Consider the following 17,590-nt stretch of genomic DNA (forward strand, 5'->3'; position numbering starts at 1 on the left):
TTATGATGCATTTAGACGAGGGACGCAAAACAAAACTTCATATCAGTCGTCATCAAATCAAATTTTATTTGTCACAGGCGCCGAATACAACAGGTGTAGACTTTACTGTGAAATGATGACTTACGGGCCCTTCCCAACAATGCAGAATTTAAGAAATTCGAATAAAAAGAAAAATAGTAACACAAGACGAATAAAATAAAGTACACAAGAATGTAGCTATATACAGGGAGTATCATTACCAGATCAATGTGGAGCTATATACAGGGAGTATCAGTACCAGATCAATGTGGAGCTATATACAGGGAGTATCAGTACCAGATCAATGTGGAGCTATATACAGGGAGTATCAGTACCAGATCAATGTGGAACTATATACAGGGAGTATCAGTACCAGATCAATGTTCAGTAGTACGAGGTATTTGAGGTAGATATGTACATGAAGGCAGGGTAAAGTGACTATGCATCAGGACAGATAATAATAAGGTATTTGAGGTAGATATGTACATGAAGGCAGGGTAAAGTGACTAGGCATCAGGACAGATAATAATAAGGTATTTGAGGTAGATATGTACATGAAGGCAGGGTAAAGTGACTAGGCATCAGGATAGATAATAATAAGGTATTTGAGGTAGATATGTACATGAAGGCAGGGTAAAGTGACTAGGCATCAGGATAGATAATAATAAGGTCTTTGAGGTAGATATGTATATGAAGGCAGGGTAAAGTGACTAGGCATCAGGATAGAAAATAATAAGACAAAAATAAAGAACAGATCATAGCGAGACAAGAAAGCAAGCAAGATGGTGAAGGCAAAAGCAAGTCAGCACAATAGTATGCATTGCTATGGTGATTTCAGTAAACAAACAATGCAAATCAACATCCGGTAAAAAAACGACGCTATGGCAGACGGCAGAAGTTAACATTTTTGAACTCTGACCACAAGTCCCATCTACCGTGGCGGCTGACGGCATTCACCGCCAGCCTCAACGTCATTTACTGTCGTGCTCTCATTGAAAACAATGACATCGGCTTTGCCATCTACCGTCTACCTCGTACCATCTAAACATACCATTATTGTAGCATTCCCTACACGTTACGTTAGCATTTTCCACACCTTCAATGAATGTTCCACTGGTGCAAGGCCCAGTCAGACCCGTAGATCATACAAGGGTCACACGAGAGCTGGCCCTTGCCGTGATACACCTTCAAGACTACTAGTATCCATTGACGAATATATCATGACTAACCTAACCCCAGATTTGACCCCTGTTCCGTCATTTCCATATAATAGCCTAGTACCAGCCAAACTCCCAACACCAAAAGGTGGGGCTTCCATAGAGCCTGCCCGCCCAGTTTCCTACTTTCCTGTTCTCAATGTCCAGGGCCATGTTCTTTGGGCCCGGTCTTATCCTAGTAGAGAAATAATAATACTAGCAGACAATAAAAGGTAGGGCGCAGAGAGGTGGGAAGGTAGAAGTGTCGACAGCTGACTCATGGAGGAAATCCTGTACATTGCTTTTATGGAACACAAAGAGCCTTGCAACTTCCTCTACAGGGGTTAGCCATTGGGTAGTGTGCATGTGTGTGAGTGGAGTCTTGCATGTGTTTGTTGTGCTCTTAAGGGTACTGCATTGGCTATTGTCAGCATTCACTGCACTGTTTACATTGTGCAAAACCCAAACTAATGCAAAGGAATATTCACACACAGCAGCCGAAGGATGAGTAAGCTGACATGTGACACACTGAACAGGCCTTGTGTTGATCCAGAGCATGTAAGAACCAGTGTTCCGAGCAAAGCCCTATCGCCACCTCCCTCCCTCCCTCCCTCCGCATTGACCTCAATTGGTCTATCAACTCACACCTCAGCCACCAATAGCCTGCCATGGCTGTGATGAGATCGTCACCCAACAGGATATCTTGTACTGATCATATCTCTATTTAAAATGTCACAATACAGACAGTTACATGGCATTTCTGATCTCCTCTCAATTCCACTATTAAACACTGGTTTTCATTTTTCCACTGAAGCACCAGCCAGACACATTCAACTATCTGCCATTATAGCACAATGTGCTGCCCATACGTAGAGATGATCAATAAGACATCACATTGAACATATTATCTTAAATCCAGCCCAGCTGAGGGTATTGAGGCTACACCCCGGCCGTAACTCTGAGGTCTGACGCTACGGTTTATAGCAGTGAGGTTTGAAACACTGCAGAGCCAAAACGGAGAGTGGCGACAGAGACTCAGATCACGGGTCCAAAATGTCCAGCTAAGACTTAATACTGTAGCTCATATCACTCTTAAAACAAGTCAAGTGGTTTTTTGGGGGGGAAAGTTGGTTGTCATAGCAACACATCTAAAAACAACCCCATAAAAAATGTAATAAAGAGTTGAGCAGAAACAGGAAGTTGCTCAGCCCAGGGCTTCCTGGGTGAAAGGCGACTGCTGCCACCAAACGCTCGAGCTGTGGAAAAACATTACAGTTCTCCTCGCCCCCACCAACGTCCGACTTTGCAAGGTTCTTCCAACTCACACAAGAAAGAAATCCCTGTCTGCAAAATATGAATCATCCACATGGAACTTTTCACAGAACTCAGTGAAATGGTGGTGCACTCCACTGACTGCCTGCAGAGACAGACGGCTAAGAGAAAACTCACATAGCAACACTGCCTCCCTGTGGTTTAATCTAGAACTATACAGAGTCTGCACAGCAGATCAGATGCACTCGGAGCTGAAGCGGAGCCATCTCATTAGCAGCTGAATGAAGGCAAACTTTCAGAGTGACGCTCAGTTTGATGTCCGACGCTAATCTCCACAAGCCTGTTGGATTAGCCTTATCGTTTTAATCCAGTCTGAGCCCATACGGGCCAGTTTAGAAGCCCCTCGACATGCAAAACGTACCAAAAAACTGAAAATCCAATGAAAGACCTGATAAGGCAGATCTATGGATCAGAGATAGCTTCAGTCGTAGCACTGTGTGTAAACAGATAGAATGACATGAACAGGGGAAGTGGAGGAATATCAACCCTGAGGCTGAGAGCAACAGCGGGGAGGACACAGCATGACAAGACACGCGGTCTGACAGCACACAGTGTGTGGGACGTGCTAGGCTTTCCTGAAAAGACGCTGGCGGAGGCCACAACCGGAAAAAAAGCATATTAGCGACGACATGAGACATGAGCTCATGCCTCATCCCATAACTAAAAATAGACTTTCCCATCAATCATAGTTCATCCAGATGACTGAAACCAAGCATAAACTCCCTTGTACGCATGGCCATGACATTATTCAGAGTGAATCATGTCTATAGTCTAGCTCCCACATCAGGGTCAGCTGTAGTGAATCATTAGTCCATCATATCCAATGCAATCCTACTGCAATGCCTCAGTCACAAATTCAATATTTGTTTGTGGCTTTTCCACATTTCTTTCCATAGTAGTATCCGGGATACCTTGTAGTCATGGGGCTTAAGACACTTCTTCACATGATTCTCACTCACTCACTCACTCACTCACTCGCTCGCTCACTCACTCACTCACTCACTCACTCACTCACTCACTCACTCACTCACTCACTCACTCACTCACTCACTCACTCACTCACTCACTCACTCACTCACTCACTCACTCACTCACTCACTCACTCACTCACTCACTCACTCACTCACTCACTCACTCACTCACTCACTCACTCACTCAGTAAAGGCAGCCGTACAGTATTTCACAGCTGACAGTGTCAGAAAGAGACAAAGACAACCACCAGCTGTAGAGTAAACTATTACAAGTCAACCCTTAAAAATGGAGAGAATTAGAGCCGATGATCATATTCTTGTGGAATTCACTAGCAAGATGAATTGGTTAGTCCTAAACTCTTTCAAACAGTAGTGAGGCAAGCGGACTAGACAGACAGCGTGCCCCAGCGTCTACTGTACTGCCCGACTAAGCAAACAGAACCCCGAATGACTCGTGGCTTCCTCTACACAGGCAAGGCAGCAAACTAAAGTTACCAAGTGAGTTAGAAAAGAGAGAATTAAGCAGCTTTTCTTCAATGAAAAAGACTCCAAACTACACAGAAGAAAAAAGTTTGAGAGCCCAGAACTTACCGGCTATTCTGTCTCGCTCCATTACTTGCTCACAGCCTCAGCCACATGTAATGTCTGTCTTTTTTCTCTCTCTCCTTTTTTTGCTGAAGACTTCCCCTTTTTCTGTCTGACTTAATCACCTCTCTCCCCCTCCCTCCCTTTTAGGTCTAATGTCTTCAATCTGCCATGATAATGCAGTGTTAGTACTGTGTGATGATGCAGTGTTAACACTGTGTGCTGATGCATCATTAGTACTGTGTGATAATGCAGTGTTAGTACTGTGTGATGATGCAGTGTTAACACTGTGTGATGATGCAGTGTTAGTACTGTGTGATAATGCAGTGTTAGTACTGTGTGATGATGCAGTGTTAGTACTGTGTGATAATGTAGTGTTAGTACTGTGTGATGATGCAGTGTTAGTACTGTGTGATAATGCAGTGTTAGTACTGTGTGAGGATGCAGGGTTAGTACTGTGTGATAATGTAGTGTTAGTACTGTGTGATGATGCAGTGTTAGTACTGTGTGATAATGCAGTGTTAGTACTGTGTGAGGATGCAGGGTTAGTACTGTGTGATAATGCAGTGTTAGTACTGTGTGAGGATGCAGGGTTAGTACTGTGTGATAATGCAGTGTTAGCACTGTGTGATGATGCAGTGTTAGTACTGTGTGATGATGCATCATTAGTACTGTGTGATAATGCAGTGCTAGCACTGTGTGATGATACAGTGTTAGTACGGTGTGATGATGCAGTGTTAGTACTGTGTGATAATGCAGTGTTAGTACTGTGTGATGATGCAGTGTTAGTACTGTGTGATGATGCAGTGTTAGTACTGTGTGATAATGCAGTGTTAGTACTGTGTGATGATGCAGTGTTAGTACTGTGTGATAATGCAGTGTTAGCACTGTGTGATGATGCAGTGTTAGCACTGTGTGATGATGCAGTGTTAGTACTGTGTGATAATGCAGTGTTAGCACTGTTTGATGATGCAGTGTTAGTACTGTGTGATAATGCAGTGTTAGCACTGTGTGATGATGTAGTGTTAGTACTGTGTGATACTGCAACATTAGTACTGTGTGATAATGCAACGTTAGTACTGTGTGATAATGCAACGTTAGTATTGTGTGATAGTGCAGTGTTAGTATTGTGTGACGATGCAGTATTAGTACTGTGTGGCGATGCAGTGTTAGTACGGTGCAATAATGCAGCGTTAGTACGGTGTGATAATGCAGCGGTAGCACTGTGTGATAATGCAGCGTTAGTACGGTGTGATAATGCAGCGTTAGCACGGTGCGATAATGCAGTGTTAGCACGGTGCGATAATGCAGCGGTAGCACGGTGTGACAATGCGGCGTTAGCATTGTGTGATAATGCAGCGCGAGTACCACACGACAATGCAGCGGTAGAACTGCCCGATAATGCGGCGTTAGTATTGTGTGATAATGCATCGTGAGTACCGCACGATAATGCAGCGGTAGCACTGTGTGATAATGTAGTGTTAATACTGTGTGACAATGCAGTGTTATTACTGTGTGATAATGCAGCGTGAGCACCATGTGATAATGCAGCGTGAGTACAGTGTGATAATGCAGTGTTAGTACTGTGTGATAATGCAGTGTTAGTACTGTGTGATAATGCAGTGTTAGTACCGTGTGGCCATGTGCTGATCATATAGAAGTTCTCTCTATCTTTAAAAAAAGTTTCTCTAGAAGGATCATGGAACTCAAGCACTCCGCTACCTCTATTTAACAGCACCCAATCACACACACACACACACACACACACACACACACACACACACACACACACACACACACACACACACACACACACACACACACACACACACACACACACACACACACACACACACACACACATACATACACACACACACACACACACATACTCTCTGATACTGTATGTGTAGGGACCTTCGACACCATTCTAAGACGCCATGGTTTCAAGGTAAACGTGGGGTAAGCGGATGAAGAATACACCCCTAAACAACATCACACTCAACTGAGTGAGTTATAGAGGAACTTTAACATTTCCTGACCAGAGACTGTGTATTCTATCCTCCCAGAGTATCTCCAGTTCTATTGACTGGGGTTTAATCAGGAAAAACAAACACTGGAGTCACTTAACAGACCTGGAGCATTCCATAGTGCCCACCCCTAACCCCACTCCCTTTCCAACCCCTCCCCTGACGCCAGGAGAGCAGGACGCACTCTGGCCTCTGACCCTCCACCTTGCTCTCAGGAGAGGTCAAGGGTCACTTAGCGAGCTGCCGTCTGGGCGAGAAAACGGCCAAACAAACACACGCAGCCCAAGTTACAAGCACTTCACTTCCCTTTCCATTTGTTCTCATAGGGACATCCAATCCCTCCCTAGATAGTGCAGAGTTAGCGCCTTTAGCTAGCCAGAGATAGCGACTTAGCTATCTCGATAGCTTTAGTGTAAACATGATTGGAGACAAACCCTTTGGCTCTTTCAGGTGAATGTGACCTGTCCTGGGCTGTTTTAGTTTAGTCTACAGGAACCGCGGCTGGGTGAGGACAGTGATATGCTACAGTTGCGATAGGGCAAGTTGTTTCTCTTGCCTCGCCCCGATGACAAACGCCCGGCTTTATCTGAGGTGAGGTGATGATACAAGAGACGGGGCTGGGGATGGTGTACGTGTCGACGGGGATTTGTTGTACGTTGTCAAAAACTTCAACCGGAGCCAAACTTTGCAGTCTCTCTGCCAAAGAGTGTGATCAGAAGTGAGTTCACAAACACTCATAATAACCTTCTCTGGGTTTTCCCTCTGTCTTGTAAGATCCTCTTTTTAAATTGCTTCATCTACTGTATGGAGGACCCAAGGAAGTTGGAACCAGTCATGAAAGGGTGCCCCATGGCCAACAGATGGGACACACACAAACACCCCAATCTACACACACACACTGGAGCCTAGTGGGAATGAGACAGGCATGGATGAGCAGTGGGGTTATCTGTATCTACATAGCCCTTTTAACAGAAAGCCGTTATCTAGGGTCCCTTCTAACCCAAACCAGCTCTGTGGAGTTGTATGTCTCTCCACCTCTGCTGCACCTCCTTCCTCTGGCTCTCCTCACTCCCCCACTCTTCAAGTCATATGGCCATATGTCTGTGTGGGGGAGTAGAGGGACTGGATGGAGGGATAGGGGTGTGTGTAGATTTGTAGGTGTGTGTCCATATGTGTATGTTGGTGTGTCCATGCGTGCGCTCACACACACAAACACACACACACACACACTGTGTGGTTACTAAAGGTCACACAAAGAAACAGATCAGAGCTACACTCTGGATACATTTTCACCTTTATTAAAGAGGAACTCAGTCATAAGGAAGAAGCCAACTTCCATCCACATGGTGTTTGTCAATGTTACCCAAGTCTGTCAAAAATAGAGGCCCGGTTTTAAGGCTGTTAAAGCTGTTGAGCAATAACAAAGTTAATGGAATGCAGTGACTGCTTATGACATGTTTTAATTAAGGAGAACTCTTTAGGGCAGCCAAATGGCAGCACTAACCCGGTCTACCCTGGACCTAGTCAGTGCTCAGCTGGTCAGGCGAGACAGAGTCAGACCCTTGGCCTGAGCCCAAAAGCACTGTGGTCTCTTTCACACAGACTCATGCAAGCAGGCACGCTTGCGACCACACGCACAAACACACACACAGAACCACCCGTGACAATCTGTGACTTCCTATTTGTGACACTCAGGCAACTAACAAAACAACAGTATCTTTTGGTGTCACACTTTTTGATTTGGGATATGTGTACGGTATTTAAACAGTGGTGCTACGTACGGTAAGCCAGGTCTGATTCAACGTTGGTTTACTATAAGCCTCAACAGGGCTGTACTGTAGTGGCTCCATGGTGAGACCTAATTGAGGAGGGAGACCAGCTCCAGTGTCCATCTGTAGAGAGAGGAGAGCGAGACCAGCTCCAGCGTCTATCTGTAGAGATAAGAGAGAGAGAGACCAGCTCCAGTGTCCATCTGTAGAGATAGGAGAGAGAGACCAGCTCCAGCGTCCATTTGTAGAGAGAGGAGAGAGAGACCAGCTCCAGCGTCCATCTGTAGAGAGAGGAGAGAGAGACTAGCTTCCAGCGTCCATCTGTAGAGAGAGGAGAGAGAGACTAGCTCCAGCGTCCATCTGTAAAGAGAGGAGAGAGAGACTAGCTCCAGCGTCCATCTGTAGAGAGAGGAGAGAGAGGAGAGAGAGACCAGTTCCAGCGTCCATCTGTAGAGAGAGGAGAGAGAGACTAGCTTCCAGCGTCCATCTGTAGAGAGAGGAGAGAGAGACTAGCTCCAGCGTCCATCTGTAAAGAGAGGAGAGAGAGACTAGCTCCAGCGTCCATCTGTAGAGAGAGGAGAGAAAGGAGAAAGAGACCAGTTCCAGCGTCCATCTGTAGAGAGAGGAGAGAGAGACCAGTTCCAGCGTCCATCTGTAGAGAGAGGAGAGAGAGACCAGTTCCAGCGTCCATCTGTAGAGAGAGGAGAGAGAGACTAGCTCCAGCGTCCATCTGTAGACAGAGGAGAGAGAGAGAGAGACCAGCTCCAGCGTCTATCTGTAGAGAGAGGAGAGAGAGACCAGCTCCAGCATCTATCTGTAGAGAGAGGAGCGAGACCAGCTCCAGCGTCTATCTGTAGAGAGAGGAGAGAGAGACTAGCTCCAGCATCCAGCTGTAGAGAGGAGAGAGAGAGACCAGCTCCAGCGTCCATCTGTAGAGAGGAGAGCGAGAGAGACCAGCTCCAGCATCTATCTGTAGAGCGAGGAGAGCGAGAGAGACCAGCTCCAGCGTCTATCTGTAGAGAGAGGAGAGAGAGAGACTAGCTCCAGCGTCCAGCTGTAGAGAGAGGAGAGAGCGAGACCAGCTCCAGTGTCTAGCTGTAGAGAGAGGAGAGAGATCAGCTCCAGTGTCTAGCTGTAGAGAGATGGTTTCACTCATACGTTTCACCACCTACCCTCTACATAATCCAAACCTGCCTGCTAGAGGAGAACCTCCCACCACACTAGGGCTGTCCCCAACAACAACAAAATCTTGGTCGACCTAGAGTCATCTGTTCTTTCGACCAATATATTTTGTCCCATATATAGACACCAGTGGAGGCTGCTGAGGGGAAGATGTCTCATAATAATGGCTGGAACAGAGTGAATGGAATGGCATCAAACATATGGAAACCAGCCATTACTCCAGCCATTACCACTAGCCCGTCCTCCCCAATTAAGGTGCCACTTACCTCCTGTGATAGACACACCTTATGTGTTTTAATAAAATCCACTTTATATGCATTGAGCTTGTCTGATGCTTTAAGCTCACTGTTTGATGAAATAAGACACAAATGACTCAAGAAGGAGCCAGAGATCAAGATAACCAGAAGAAAAAACCTTAACCTGTCCCAACCATCCAACTCCCGCTGGCTTTCGCAGATTCTGCTGTTACTCTCCTGAAGTTGCTGGTAATAGGCTACACGAGGAGTCGGCCAACTTTCTCACATGGAATGCCAATTTATATTACAATTTTTACTGATCTGTGTACCAGTTATGGTTTCCATATTCACATTTGTCATGGAACAATTTCATTTTATTCATAATAATGTCTTCGTATATCTCAAAATCATTGTCATGTGGTACATCAAAATTCTATCCAATTCTATATGAAAATGATATAAACTTCAAAAGTAACTTCTATTGCCAACTATGTAAAAATAGCCTATAAAGCCAACAAATAAAAACATTGCAGCCTGCAGTGTCTACACATGGCCTGTCTGCAACAAACTTGAAACATTGTATTAACTCTTAACTTGGGTCTGGCCTGGAGCTCCTTGCAACATTGTATAAAATATTCTATGCCATCAGCTGTAGGGTATTTGTGCAAGGGATAAGTAGTAATCAGGTAGGCCTATTTTATGATGCTTCCACTGGATCAGACTGTCACGCCCTGACCATAGTAAGCTGTTTTTTATCTGTGTTGGTTGGGGCGTGATAGTGACTTGGGTGGGTAATCTAGGTCATTTTGTATTTCTATGGTGGCCTGATATGGTTCCCAATCAGAGGCAGCTGTTTATCGTTGTCTCTGATTGGGGATCATATTTAGGTAGCCATTTCCTCATTTGTGTTTGTGGGATCTTGTCTATGTTTAGTTGCCTGTCAGCGCTAGTTGTATAGCTTCACGTTTCGTTTGTTCGTTTTGTTGTTTTTTGTTCGGTGTTCATTTATTAAAATAAAAAATGTACATCTACCACGCTGCACCTTGGCCCATTCCTTACGACGATCGTGACACAGACAGAGCATGACATTTTTCCTTTCACACTGAGTGGTTATCAAAAAGGGAGAGAGCTGGAAAGATTTTTCAAATACATTGAGGAACAATTGTTAGTCTCAACAGACTTTGCTTTGAGGTGAAGAAAACATTACTTTGAGAAGCCTATAGGCCGGCCTACTTCTATTCGTAATCAGGTGCACGTTCTTACTCAACATTGTCTTTTGTTTGGAGTGCTCCTGTAAATGACTAAATTGACAGAACTCGTAAATGGAATGAAATAAACCAAAATGTGTTTCTTACAAGTGTAGTATAGGTTATGCGCTCTGCAAACAACGTGTCCACTCCGACAATGAGAGCGGTAAACGACTGGAATAATAATAATAATAACGCTGCAAAAAAAGAAACATCCCTTTTTCAGGACCCTGTCTTTCAAAGATAATTCGTAAAAATCCCAATAACTTCACAGATCTTCATTGTAAATGGTTTAAACACTGTTTCCCATGCTTGTTTAATGAACCATAAACAATTAATGAACATGCAGGTGTGTCACAGCATCATCGGACTGAGCTTGTTGTCATTGCAGGCAATCTCAGCGCTGTGCGTTACAGGGAAGACATCCTCCTCCCTCATGTGGTACCCTTCCTGCAGGCTCATCCTGACATGACCCTCCAGCATGACAATGCCACCAGCCATACTGCTTGTTCTGTGCGTGATTTCCTGCATGACAGGAATGTCAGTGTTCTGCCATGTATGCACACACACATGCGCATGTATGCGCACACACACACGCGCACACACACACACGTATGCACACACACACGCACGTATGCACACACGCGCACGTATGCACACACGCGCCCATATGCACACACGCGCCCATGTATGCACACACGCGCACGTATGCACACACGCGCACGTATGCATTGACACAAACACACGTATGCACACACATTCACGTATGCACACACACGCACTATGCACACCCACACGCGCACGCACACACACACATATACACGCACACACACACGCGGGCACGTATGCACACACAAGCGCACGTATACACACACGCGCGCACGTATGCACACACACACACACACACAGGCGCATGTATGCACACACACATACACAAGCGCATGTATGCATACAAACACACATGTGCACACACATGCACGTATGCACACACACCCACGTATGCACACACACACACGCACGTATGCACACACACACACGCACATATGCACACACACGTGCACGCATGCACACACACAGGCGCATGTATGCACACACACATACACAGGCGCATGTATGCACACACACACATACACACGCGCATGTATGCACACAAACACACATATGCAGACACGTGCATGTATGCACACACGCGCACGTATGCACACACACACACTTATACACGCACATACACATGTGCACGCATGCACACATAGGCATGCACACACATACAAACACACTCATATGCAGACACACACACCACCATCACCACCCAGCCTGGGGAGAAAGGCTGTTATCCAGAGCAGATTCCTCTCGCATGACCGTACATCCTGTACACACACACACACACACACACACACACACACACACACACACACACACACACACACACACACACACACACACACACACACACACACACACACACACACACACACACACACACACACACACGTTGTGCAGTAAGGCAGATGGGCATAGAACGCAGACAGCCATGTACACAAAAGCACCCATGCAAGACCAAACACACAAGCCCCAAAAAGCTGTAGCCTACACGGTGACTGACGTTGCATGGTGAGCCGAAGGGTTCACATTAAATGTAAGCCGTCACTTTACTACATGATCTATGACCAAACGCCTGACCCCGACATGCTACATTTAGTTACATAAGAGTCAAAGACTGGACCAGTACACAGCGGACCACTAGTATAGACATGCTTATGGGGCGGTGATGCACTATGAAGGAGAAAGAACAGTCAGAAGGAGATAAAAGATGAGTGGGAAGAGAAAAGAGAGGAGGAGGTAGTGAAAGGACTGAATGTAAATGGACAGGAAGAAGAAAGGAGTTAAGGTAAAAGGGAGGATAGGAGGAGGAGAGATCAGGAGATTCCCTCTGCAGGAGCATGTCTTCTGCACATCTGGGGAAGGGCCTCGGGGGGCCGATGATATACACACAGGCATAATCACACACACACACACACACACACACACACACACACACACACACACACACACACACACAATTTTAGACCGTCTTTCTAAACCTACAGTAAGAGCTGATGATGCAGAATAAAGGGGGAGCGAGGGAGAGAAAATAAAACAGACTGTGCCCGATTCGTCACTGCAGCCACAATCTATGACCTCATCTCAGCGCTACACAGCGCAGCTCCTCTATTCTCTGTTAGACACAGACAGGCCTGTCCTTCTCATGAGTCTACTGCCCTGCTTTTACAACCAGACCTGCTGGCCTGGGATTCATTCACAACATTCAGGAATCGATAAGCTAGACATATTCATTTCTATCTGCCACCCTGCTACGACACATCCAGCAGCTGTTAATCTAGGGCCTATGACACACACACACACACACACACACACACACACACACACACACACACACACACACACACACACACACACACACACACACACACACACACACACACACACACACACACACACACACACACACACACACACACAAACTCTGCCTGATTGAGGGACCTTGATTTGATCCAATCACCCGATTCTCTCTGCTCTCGATGGCAGCCACATGCTCATCCCCAATCCCATCCACATATTCCCCACTGATGGTGTCCAAATGCTGAGGGAGAGGGGATGCGTGAGTGGGGCTCACTGGGGCTTTGGGGGAATTGACCCGGTGTAAAGACGCGGATTGAGATTGTGATTATGCGGAGTCAGTGTGGTTGAGTTAATGAGCAAGGCCTGCGTTCAATAACACAGTGATTAGATTTGGTCTTTGACGTTTCTGTTTGCTATCAATTTCTCATGGTTTTCATTGGTTAAAGATGACCTGGTGTAAACCAGTCAGAGAGAGAAGTTACACTTCCCAGTTCATAACCAAATAGAGAATGAATTTCATGGCCAATATATAGCTGAATAAGTCATGTCCCAAAGGCTGAGTAATTACTCTGGGAATGGCTGCTCACAGTACAAAACAGATTGTAGATACTATCTAATCCCCTCAGGACAATCATTTCTCAACTCTGACTCAAAGACAGACTTTTTTCTTTCCAAAAGTCTGACAACCCCCAACCCCAATTCCAGGTCAGTAAGATGTTAAATCAAAGTGTTGAAAAAGTGCTTGGACTGCAGTCCGTCTGTCTGTCCTTCCCAGCGTGGCTGTGGTAGTACTGGGACATCTGCTGGATATTTCCTCACCATAAGGTAGTAATTAGAGCCTGGAGGAAGCTGGCAGCAGACAGGCCAGAATGGGATATATCCTCACAGTGTCGGGTCCAGGCCCAGGAGTCTCCGGCTCTACATAGCCCAGACCTAGCCTGAGTCTCTGATCTGTTTGTGTTCCAACTTGTTTGGCGTGACACTCATAGCAAGGGAGTTGGCAAGACAGCACAAACAGATCTTGGACTCAGGCTATAAAATGCCCAGGTCAGAACCACACTTAGCATTTAGAACTGACAGATGGAGTTAAATACTGACACATGTTGACATTGAGAAAATGAATCATCAACAGTGGCTTGGATGCCTTATCAATTCACTAAGTACTGCGTAACACACAGCAGGGTACAGAGTGCATGGACAAACAAGACTGAGGGCTAGGTAGTCAACAATAATGTGTGTTTTGGGATTCCACACACACACACACACACACACACACACACACACACACACACACACACACACACACACACACACACACACACACACACACACACACACACACACACACACACACACACACACACACACACACACACACACACACACACACACACACACACACCTCTGTCCTGTCCCTGCGAATTAGACTAAACTGAGTCATGGTGAGTGAGTGAGTGAGTGAGTGAGTGAGTGAGTGAGTGAGTGAGTGAGTGAGTGAGTGAGTGAGTGAGTGAGTGAGTGAGTGAGTGAGTGAGTGAGTGAGTGAGTGAGTGAGTGAGTGAGTGAGTGAGTGAGTGAGTGAGTGAGTGAGTGAGTGAGAAAGAGAGTGAGAAAGAGAGAGAGAAAGAGAGAGAGAAAGAGAGAGAGAACAATAGAGGGAGAAATGGAGAGGCAGAGAGAGAGAAAAAGTTCCTGTGGTTCCTTGTGGCTTGTGCCCCTGTAATCAGCATGGCAGGCTCCTGATGTCTAAATCTGCTGCACTGACCCAGACAGTCTCCACACACACACACACACACACACACACACACACACACACACACACACACACACACACACACACACACACACACACACACACACACACACACACACACACACACACACACACACACACACACACACACACACACACACACACACACACACACACACACACACACACACGAGCGCTGTGGTAGTGTCTGTGCATTTGGTGTTTGGTCACAGAGCACTCCCAGATAAATACAAGACCACAGAGTGTTAAATATGCCCTACGTGGCTTCTACTGAGACATTATGCAACTATTAATTGACATGGCCATCCACATTACCTACCATAGTACCTTAAAATCGACTCTTTTAAAAACACATGCTATTACTGTTTTTAATGCATTTGCGGAAATTCAATAAACAATATAACAATATAACATAATATGACTGTCCACATTATGTTTACAAGCTAATCTGCATGGCAATAATGACTAGCTCATTAGTCATGCTATGTTAATGACATCTGCTCTCAACAGAAGGTGTGTGTGTTTTATATAAGTTATATAACTAAATAATGGTTAACACTAGAAGACTGCCCATCACCCTAAGCCGTAGTGACATGGCCCTGTTTTCAGTGTCCTGTTTTCAGTGTGTGTGTGTGTGTGTGTGTGGGGGGGGGGGGGGGGGGGACTAGGCTTTAAGCTGAAATATCATCCGTGTTACACAAATCAACAACCCTATATATAGCTGAACTCTGACACACTGGCTAATGATGTCATAGAGCGCACCACAGTATTTCCAGCGGTTTGACGGCATTCCGAAACAAAACGTCAGTGGGCATTCCTGTACAACGAGACTAATCATAGAGGCATCTGGACCTGGGGAGACTGGAGACAAATGAGCCATAATAAGTAATGGGTTACTTCCTATGGGGGGGGCTTAAGATTAGGCTAATGAAAGCTTAAAGCTTCTCCAGCAGGAAATGGAGATATAACCATTTGTGCGGATACGCAAATTCACAGAACACCAAGTCCCTTTGAGAACCATAGGCTAAGTAGTGGGTTTTTCTGAGTGGGAGTTCTGGTGTGATACTCATCAACGAGAGAGCTTAATAGGTCACTTAGCAGACACTTTATTCTAAAGAGACAGAATAGTCAACATTAACAATGACACAGGATGAACATTAAAAACAATGGCCCACGAGGGAAATCTAATCCACGACCCATGTGTTGCCAGCAACATGCTGAACTCAGTGAACCATTGGATGCACTATCCACAGTGAGTTGGGTTTGGTCCAGTACAGAGTGTCTCAGACTCAGGGAACGAGCTGGCTTCACTGTAAGGCAGCATTGTTAAGGAGACATAAAGAGCAGTATTGACTCCTCATCTGCTGCTTGGTCACTACGGGACCTGGATCTGACATTGTGCTACTGAGTAGGAGGATAGCTGACACACTGGAGCCTAATGAGAAAAACTAGATACAAAGTTCCTTATTACATACAGGGTTGCTCAACTCGTCCAGCCACACGGAGGGTTGATACACAGCATCCCTTTACAAGGGTGTTGCTCAATTCTGGTCCAGGGACACTCACACAGTATTCAGGCATTTGTTCCAGCCCATCACTAATCTGATTCAGCACTTACACACCTGAATCAACTGGTTGATTAATTGATTCAAGAGTTAGTGTTTGGCTTGAACAAAAGCCTGCACTCCCTGTGTGGGGGTACCCTGGACCAGAGTTGAGAGACTCTGCCCTACTTTCAACTGTCTGTGCCCAGGAACCAGAGATGCCTAGCGGTCCCAGTTGACCCCGATGCGACATCTGCTGGGGGGGGGGGGGGGGCAAACCTAAACCAACAGCCTCCTTAGGCCAAATACTGTACACAGGACTGAGATAATTTTGTCACTTCCTCACATCAATGACATCACCGGGAGTGCTGCCCCATTAGGGATGACTACGCCACACACAGATAATCTGACAAACACAAACACTGTTACAGATTAGTAACTCATACGCACTAACAATACATGTATTTCTGGTCTCTCTTTCCTGTTAGTACTAACTTAGCTGAAGACTAGGATGTAAAACGCTGTAGGTCAGGATAACGATTTTCGTGATGACAAATCATGCTGATGGGGACGTTACGCTTCACCGAACCATTTGATTTGCTATTAAGTCTTTAAAAGGCGTGCTGCTAATGCACATTAGAGACCTGACACCCACTTCATTATGGAGGCCAGCATCAAAAAATAGCAAGTGTAACAAGTTCATAACACCCCCTTGAGCAACTCCTTAGCACAAAAGGTCCATTCAGTGTGCGGACAAATCTTGAGAGGAGTCAGTGTACAGTGCAGCTGACTGGGTTCGCTCAAGTGTACAGAGGGAGAGATGGGGAGTGCATTTACTCAGCTGAGCCCCCACCACACTTTCATTTGGAGTTTGTTACTGGGAAATAGGCAACAACATAGGTACATCCAGCCCATTAGTTCTCAATGTGTATCCCAGACAGACAGACAGAGGACTCTGTCCAGATGAAGATTCCCTGGCCTTGCCTTCATAGGAGACATCAGACACAAAACAAAAGTCTTCCTCTGTGTGGAAGAAAATATTGAATAACATCTATGTCCACTGGTTGTCCACATCTATGTCCATTTCCCAGCGATGGGAAATAGAGCAGCGCTAACCACAGCGATGGGAAATAGAGCAGCGCTAACCACAGGGATGGAAAATAGAGCAGCGCTGACCACAGCGATGCAAAATAGAGCCGCGCTAACCAAAGGGATGGGAAATAGAGCAGCACTAACCACAGCGATGGGAAATAGAGCAGCGCTAACCACAACGATGGGAAATAGAGCAGCGCTAACCACAGGGATG

The 17,590-nt window shown here is 45.8% G+C and overlaps 1 protein-coding gene across 2 annotated transcripts in view; it reads right to left on the reverse strand.

The window, feature by feature from the left end:
• The window catches only part of LOC120066534 (septin-9-like), an 85,676-nt gene that overhangs the window by 64,550 nt on the left and 3,536 nt on the right, over positions 1–17,590 (reverse strand). Inside the window, exon 1 of one of the 2 annotated variants that reach the window (XM_039017970.1) lies at positions 4,109–4,203. The exons of the other annotated variant lie outside the window; for it this stretch is intronic. Coding sequence (XP_038873898.1) covers positions 4,109–4,130 — 22 coding nt within the window. The 5' untranslated portion in view covers positions 4,131–4,203. Of the gene's footprint in view, positions 1–4,108; positions 4,204–17,590 lie in introns of those variants that run through there. 2 annotated transcript variants of the gene reach the window in all.

Source organism: Salvelinus namaycush, chromosome 2 (genome assembly GCF_016432855.1).
Source record: "Salvelinus namaycush isolate Seneca chromosome 2, SaNama_1.0, whole genome shotgun sequence".
In the NCBI taxonomy this organism is placed as follows: domain Eukaryota; kingdom Metazoa; phylum Chordata; class Actinopteri; order Salmoniformes; family Salmonidae; genus Salvelinus; species Salvelinus namaycush.